Raw genomic sequence first — 8,286 nt, 5'->3', positions numbered from 1 at the left:
TACTCTCACGCAGACACCTCTAGACAAGACTCGAGAATATACATATTTCAATAACTGCGCTGATAATTGTTTGACGCTGTTGTGTGATTGGCTCCTGTCTCAGGGTTACCTAGGAGACCAGAAAGCGTTCATCGCCACTCAGGGTCCCATGGTGAACACGGTGAACGACTTCTGGCAGATGGCGTGGCAGGAGGAGTCGCCGGTCATCGTGATGATCACCAAACTGAAGGAGAAGAACGAGGTAACGTGTGAATGTGAAGTACTGTAGGGCTTAAAATGCTAAAACTAACCGCATGACACTTAAACTGTGGAATATTTACCTGTTGGTCTCTGCAGAAGTGTGTTCTGTATTGGCCGGAGAAGAGGGGGATCTACGGGAAGGTCGAGGTGTTGGTCAACAGCGTCAGAGAGTGTGAACACTTCACGGCGCGCAGCCTCACACTCAAGGTACACACTTTGTATTCCTGTTACAATGCACTGAAAAGGCCTTAGTCTGTTTAACTTTGTATTCAGGATTTAGATTTGATACGTTTGTGTGCAGTGTGGGAATCAAACCCGCGTGCTGCAGCATTACTGGTACACATCGTGGCCCGACCACAAAACCCCCGACTCGACGATGCCGCTGCTGCAGCTGATGGCCGACGTAGAGACGGACAGACGGACGGCTGCCTCTATAGGACCGGTTATCGTCCACTGCAGGTATAAAGACGGGAAGAATTAGGCTTTCTACAACTTCTTTCATTTATTTTGAATTAACTCCATTACCCATGCTCCTTTGCTGCAGTGCTGGGATTGGACGGACAGGGTGCTTCATCGCAATGACGATAGGCTGTCGACAGCTGCAGCTGGAGGGAGTGGTGGATGTTCTGAGCATCATCTGCCAGCTCAGAGCCGACAGGTAACTCACACAGAGACATACCTGACCTACGATACATTTAGTGAGTCGACAGGTGTGAGGAAATTAACCATAGACTGTATATAGGAAGTGGATATAGCCAACATGATGTCTCCCATTGGTTTGTGGTCATCTCCATCTGTTTCCTTTTGGAGCCAGAAGTGACCATATTTGGACGAGAGGGTGGAGCTATAGAGAAGGGAGGGGTTAGCAAACACTTAGTGTTAGCTTTTTATCAAGGTGGCTCGTTAATTGAGGATTTCTGTGATCGTACGCCGACATGTTAAAGTGTTGTTTTAACTGCTGTAAGCATCGTTATAACAATAACTAATAATCATTTCTGTCGTCTGTGCAGAGGAGGTATGATCCAGACAGGTGAGCAGTACGAGTTCGTCCATCACGCCTTGAGCCTATATGAGGCCCGCCTTTCTGCAGAAACCGGCCAATGAGTGAGCACCACAACAGGAAGTCTCAATTTAAACCAGGAAGTGTGCTGACACAGCTAATCCTTGGCAGGTATGGTCTTTGAGGTTTGGGGATTCTCGAGGATTATGGAAATACTCAAGGACGTTTTTAAGTTTGACGGACAACATGGACAACCAATGAGGCATGTTGTGGGCGGAGCCTGCTGAGCGACAGAGGGAGGGTACATTTCTGAAAACGGAACATAACCGTTCTTCTTCTTCTTCTGTTGTTTCTTCTTCATGTGTTGTTGGCGAGTGGTTCTTCAGAGGAACTCGAAAGACCCGCCCACTCCACTTCTCTGACTGTCCAGCTGTCGGATCGTGTCGTTTTTAACTAACAGACTGTTGTATTACCTCTTTGCTGTCATGGAGACGTAGACATAGTTTGATTGAACTCGATGGTACGTTGTTCAATAACACTGTCGTGTTTCTGTGTCTTAAGATTATTTTGTAACGTGGTGTTCTTATCGGAAACTGACATTTTAATGACTGTTAGCTGGTTTCACCTTTGGTTAAGCTACTTTACCACTGTTGAAACTAGCCTAGCCTAGCTCCTTTGTGACTTCAGCACTGCGTGAGTCTGTCCCATTCCATTTCCATTTTTTACCTCTTATCCAGGAACAAGTTTTCTCTTCCTGTATTTTCATTTTCTCACAGGTGTCTTAACTACAAGGATTCTTCAACCTCTCGGATACTAGAAATATTTAGCTCAGACTGCTAACTAGCTAACGGAATCGTTCAGCGGACACAATCATTTTAAATGTTGTATGCTAATGCTACTTCCTGTTTAACCAGACAGTGTTGAGTAGGTCAGCCGATGCTATGGTTAGCCAGCCAAAACATGGCCTAAACACCCATCTTGTTTGCTATCAATCGTCATTAAGTGCAACTTTTTTAATTAGAATCATTTCCTGTGAACCCAAAGCTAAACCAACTTCATGCTTTTCTTTCCACATTATGCTAATTTTCAGTGGAAGCATGTCTTACGGAGCACCGAAGTCACTATGGAGCTTCCTACAGCCATAGCGCACATGCTAAAAGCTAACAAACCAATGTTATGATAAATAAGCTCATGCTAAGCTAGTTGTAGTAGTGCAGCAATCTAATAGAGGCTAATCTTAGCTTTAGTAGTTCAGTGTTGCTTAAATGTCAATAAATAGACGCTAACCTACTATAAAAGCTAACGCTATTACTAGCATGCTATGCTAACGCAATATTTTGTTCAACCAACTTAATCTAGTGCTCCTAAGCTAATAATCTGTTTTAATAAAAATTATTTTATTATTCAATAAATACAGTTCCCATAAGGCTTACAATGAAGGATTGTGGGAACTGTAGTTTTTTAATTGTGGAACTGTAGTTTTTATTTTTGAAAACAACAATCGTTTTATCTTTGTCAAAATGATGGAAGTGATAGAGACCAAACTATCCAAAGAATAAGGTCACATGCCCACCATCATGTTCAGTGTTTGAGAGAGACAAATAAATAAAATTCATTAAACAATAGAAATTAAAGCTTGTGGAACACAAGCTAGCTTAAAAGTAGCATAGCATTTTGGTCAGTTGCATTCAGCCCAGATTTCCACCTTGGATCCAGACTTAAAAATCGCACTGTAAAAGAAACATCTTGACACTTTAGTAAACTGTAAGCTTTTCAGCAAAGGACCAAATTTAGAAATAAAGTTTTCTGACTCCTGAAACTACAAATGATTCTCAGACTTTTCGCTGCTCGGTCTCAGAGTCTACACTCTGCTCGGTCTTAACTTTCTGCTTCGACAATTGCCCCGAAAAATGTTGCTTTATACCAAAAATGTGAACTAATAATTTACAATGGTGCGGTCATCTCATCGTTGTGCTGTTGTAAATTATGTTATCTTGTGAGTATGTTATTTATCAAAGTAATAATAACTTTATTTTTATACGGTTTTTACATGTTTTTGATGTGTTTAGAAGCTGTCAGCGGTTTGTCGACTCGCATTAAAGCTCGGTAAATGAAACCTCGGCATCTCTAAATCAGCAGCGTAACAGGAACTGGACGGAATTTAAACATTTTATGGGATGTATTGTTTGTTTTATTGAAATTTGAACAAGCGGACATCCAGACCTGTTTAAGTCTCCTCTTCATAACGGATGGAGCGTTCATTTTGAAACCCAAGGAGAAGAAACATTAGATACTGAGAGATGAGAAGTTTGCTCGTTACTTGAGCGTGACAGTTAATGAAAACATGTTAAAATACAAAAACCAAACGTCTCTAAACCTAAAGATTTAATATCTGTGTGGCTCCTGTGAAGTTGGCTGGTTTCAGAGATCCGAGGTCTCCACAGGAATGCCAGTAATGAAGAACATGCATCTAACCTGCTCTCTGTGTGAATGGGAAACATTGTGCAGTAAATGTCAAAGTGCTTTTACACCTCACCTGGGCGGTTACATTTCAATTCATGGACCTCAAACTCGGAACTCGTGCTGCTAAAGCTGGGAACGTCGGGACCGGACCGTTGATGGACAATAAACGGGAGAAACTTTGAAGACTCTTCTTTTTCTATGTATGAAATTATTTTTTATTTCTTCCTCTTCTTGTGATACAATCAAAGGACGTCTCTTTGTGTCCAACAAGCCTCCTGGGACGACATCAGCCTGATTTACACTTCAGTCAGTTCACAATCTGATTTTTAAACTCTTCAGAATCCGACACAATAAAGCGTAATGAAGACTTTACTTCCTGTTTGAACTGACTGAAGTGAAAGTGAGTCGATCCCAGCCTCCAAACCCTCTGCAGCAGCGGGTACAACAACACACACTGCCTCTGACGTAGTATTGTGTCTGTACAGCCGGTGGTATTTCATGTCCTGTACTTTAATGTTGTTGACTGTTGGTGGAGCTTAAAGGGACGCTACACATTTTAATTTGACTCTTGTAATGTTGTAGGGATCAAAGTATTTTCATTATTATTTATTTTATTTAATATAATTCTGATATTTGTAATCACGGCTTTATCTTCCCATAGATTACAGGGGTCAACAGACAGGGCTCATTAAAGTAAAGTTATTGGGACATTGTCAAAAGTTAAATGCTAAAATTATCACCTTAAATTAGTCCAAAAATGTATAGTTATCTCTAGGAAACACAATTTATGTTTTGGACCCACAAAATAAATCATCGTTTTTAGAAATGCGTCACTCCACCGTTGCTAACCGGTACTAAATAAGTTACTTTGACACGTCTTAAAAAATATAATCTTCTGCCTCATCACTTTATTGTTGGCACCTGGACAAGAACTTTGTGTTGCACTTTAATCCAAGGCTGTTTACCAAACATGTGACCTGGTCCACCACAGCAGAAAGATGAATAAAAACACGAGATACTAAAACACCAAATTTAGCTCGATTAACTTTTGGTCACCAATTTTAGCGAATGTTAAATCATGTTTTTAAGTTAGCTCATGAAGGCACCAATTTTATAGATTGTAAAAGTATCAGTTTCATTTAAGTTCAGTTAAGATCAAAACTAATCAATACCTCGTGTTTCTGTTTTGTTGCTGCCTAGATACTCACTTGATTTGAGCTAGCTTGCTAACGATAACTTGTTTGCTAACAAGATAAAATGGTGGCTTTTTTTATGAAACAACTTTTAATGTTTATTCCTCCTGCACATTATAATAAATAAATAAATACTATTTTAATTTTACAACTAAACTAACAGAACTGTATTCAAAATGTTTCAAAGATAACAAAATATGCAAGAAACTAAATATAACATTTAGGTACTCGTGTGTAGCCGATTAGAATGCTAACCATGCTAAAAGTAGTTAGCCGCCAAATAACAAACTTCATCTAAACATCAGAAACAACTGTTGTGAAGAAAGAAACAAACCATATTTAAATTGAAGTAAATGTTAGCGTCCCTTTAACCTCCTGCTGTGTTAGCACGACAGCTCAGTCAGAGAACACCTGATGCTAATTACTGTACGTGGTTTTTAACTGTATTACTAATCAACTTGAATGTTGTAATAGTCCGGAACATTAGCCACTGAGTAGTGCTGTAACCTCTTTATCTACTCTCTATGGTCAAATATATGGTTACCTATAATCTGTACATAAACACTGGACATAAACTGACTCATGTTGTCTTTGACTCCAACTGACTGACGGATGTGTAACCAAAAAACAAACCGCTGCACAAAGACAAATTATTATCGTGTTTCAGGGCAACAATTGGACAAACATTTCAATTCAGACTTCGATCAGCCAAAACTGATTTTACAGTTAATATTAAAAACTTACTGACTGCGCTTGGTGCAGACGGGACACCAAAAACTTTATGGCCACGCCCCTTTTTGTGGATGTAAATTTACATACATACATATGTCAAAGATATTTGCCTATGTTTTACATTTAGAAAAGTTTTTATATATTTATTTGAAGTTAAATAAAACTTTGTTTTAGTGTTTTCTGTAAGTATTTGTTTTACAACCCAGCATTACTGTTTCCATCATTAAGCATGATATTTTTATTCACCAAAAGTGGGTGTGGCCTCGGGAGCTGGGGCTTGAGATGCATTGCATGCATGAATAGAGTTTAAAATGTAAGAAAATGTCCCAGTTATCACTTTTGTTCCCATAAGCCAAACTAAACTTGGGAATAATCACTCCAAACTAAAACCACAACAAACATGAGGTCTGAAAGTGTCACTGCAGTAAAGTACAATAATGTATTTAACAGTTACACATTATAATAATCTATTTGTATTAATATGAAACACACTGTAAAAGGTTGTAAGAGGTGGATTTGTTTAGAGTAACCTCGGTGGTTTCTGACGGTGACGTTTCTCCATGTTAGAAGAATAATCTGTCGTTCCTAGAAACATACTTTCATTAAAGAGAGAGAGTGAGACAAAGAGAGAGGAGGGGAGCAGGAAGGAAGGAAAGAGGTGTGGGTGACTAAAAGTAGCTCCAACAGTTTGAAACAAAAGCACTTTGGCCTTTAACTTGAGATGAAGCATGAAAGAGAATCAGCTGGAAACTTACGGGTCAGATGTGAACTCTGTTTTCATGTTGACTAATGATGTTTATCTCAGAGGAATGAATTTTATCAAATGTTGAGAATCGCTTTGATGTCGCGATGACGGATAGTAAACAGTTTAATGTTACCTTTAATCTTTTATTATTAATATAATAAGGGACAGTTCTTAAAGGTACACAGTTCATTTAAAGCAGTTACATTACTGAAACATCATTTACATGTGGTGTTTGATTATCTTGTACATTTTAGTAAGTGTGTCGTTTATGTGACGGGTTTAACAATTTTATTAGATTTAAAACAAAATGTCGACAGACTGAATTTTAAGAAAGTGAAATGATTAATTTGTCAGAATAAATCGTCAGTGACACCTGAGTGAAACAGAAAGGTAAACTCACTTCTGGTTTAAATGCTGATACGAGAACCAAACTACTAACCTGAAGGCCTCTTCAGATCAACGACCCGCAACGGGACTCGATGCAACTGCCGAAAGAATCGACCGACATCTGATCGTAAACGTTCTGCCACTGGGCTGTTCAGCTGACCGTCTCCATAGCAACGACGCACTGACATACCCCACTACTTCTGCGTTAGTACTATAACATTAGTATCAGGCCCAGGTAACATGAATGAACTGGCTGGATTTCTGTTACCGTTATAAAAAGAAGTGGATGACGGTGACAGTGACGTGCTCACAGTGTTAGCTGTGACACTGATTATTAAACGTTGAGGACAGAGAGTTTGGAAAGAGAGGATCTGGAGCTCTTTGGCTGCTGCAGCGCCACAGACAGGGTGCCTACGCCGACGTATGCTGTTCCCTGATTGGCTGAAGTGAAATAGGTACATCGTTCCGTTCTAAAACTGCATTTGGAGATTTGACGAGTCTTCAGACGCTCTCAACTAACCAGCTCACACCGCTGCAACTTTCTCTGTCACTTTCTGAAACTGTTGTGAATCATTGATCTGATCTGGGCTTAAAACATTTGTTTCTCTTTATGTTTCCATCATTTCCATTGGTACACTTTTACTCAGTACGCAGTTTAATACAGAGCAGCTTCTTTGGGCCTGTGGTCTGGCAGCAACAGAAATATGTTCACCACCGTTCTGAAGCGTCGCTGCTATCTTTATCTTTCTGCCGCTTCAACTCATCAGTGTTTCTCAGAGCAGGAAGCGTCCCCTCAGCGCTCTGCCAGAACCAAACGTGTGAACAGACATGTATACTGAACATTTTGTCTTTAATTTAAACTTTATTTTGTTAGACAAATTACCTCTGAGAACCAAACCTCTTTTAGAAACAGTCCTGGCAAAGACAGCAGCTTGAAAAGTCAAAACATGTGAATTCACTCGTCATATAATCCTGACTTCTGCTTTTATTGTCTCATGTTTGTACAATAATCCACTTCATGGTGACTCTGTCGCTCGGGCCAAGATGAGGGAGCGAGAACACTTCAAACACTTTCATCCTGTGTTTCATGGCGCCATCATTTTCTAACGTTGAGTTTGGCCTTTGTGTGTTTGTTCTCAGGTGGACTGACCGTACTTCCTCCCAGTTCACAGAAAGACGTCTGATTTAATGATAATTAAAATAAGATACAACACTGTTTAAATCTTCTGTTTGTCCGACGTTATCTTTGTCTCTTCATCCAAAATACAATCTATTTTAAAGAGGACTTTCTTCAACCTAAAAACATACAAATCATTCATTTTTTATTTGCACTTCTAATTAATAGACTTTATTTTCTGCATCACAGCAACAAGAACACGTGTGCAACTTTCAAGGCTAAATTTACTCCTGTAAACTGAAGTCACAGCTGGAGCCGCATCAAAAGGCGACACTGTCAGAACAACCTTTAGAATCGTCTCTGTGGGAATTGATCAAACACTTGTCTCTATTTTTAACACCTACCTGTG

The 8,286-nt window shown here is 39.5% G+C and overlaps 1 protein-coding gene across 1 annotated transcript in view; it reads left to right on the top strand.

The window, feature by feature from the left end:
- Positions 1-5,806, top strand: part of ptprr (protein tyrosine phosphatase receptor type R) — a 29,301-nt gene extending 23,495 nt beyond the window's left edge. Inside the window, exons 12-16 of the mRNA XM_069671556.1 lie at positions 104-241; positions 337-447; positions 542-699; positions 785-898; positions 1,251-5,806. Coding sequence (XP_069527657.1) covers positions 104-241; positions 337-447; positions 542-699; positions 785-898; positions 1,251-1,344 — 615 coding nt within the window. The 3' untranslated portion in view covers positions 1,345-5,806. The remainder of the gene's footprint in view (positions 1-103; positions 242-336; positions 448-541; positions 700-784; positions 899-1,250) is intronic.
- Positions 5,807-8,286: the final 2,480 nt, after the last annotated feature.

The sequence above is a fragment of the Semicossyphus pulcher genome, unplaced genomic scaffold (assembly GCF_022749685.1).
Source record: "Semicossyphus pulcher isolate SPU_LCO1_2020_fin unplaced genomic scaffold, fSemPul1.0.p SCAF_20, whole genome shotgun sequence".
Taxonomy (NCBI): domain Eukaryota; kingdom Metazoa; phylum Chordata; class Actinopteri; order Labriformes; family Labridae; genus Semicossyphus; species Semicossyphus pulcher.
This window is presented reverse-complemented; position numbering and strand designations above follow the sequence as displayed.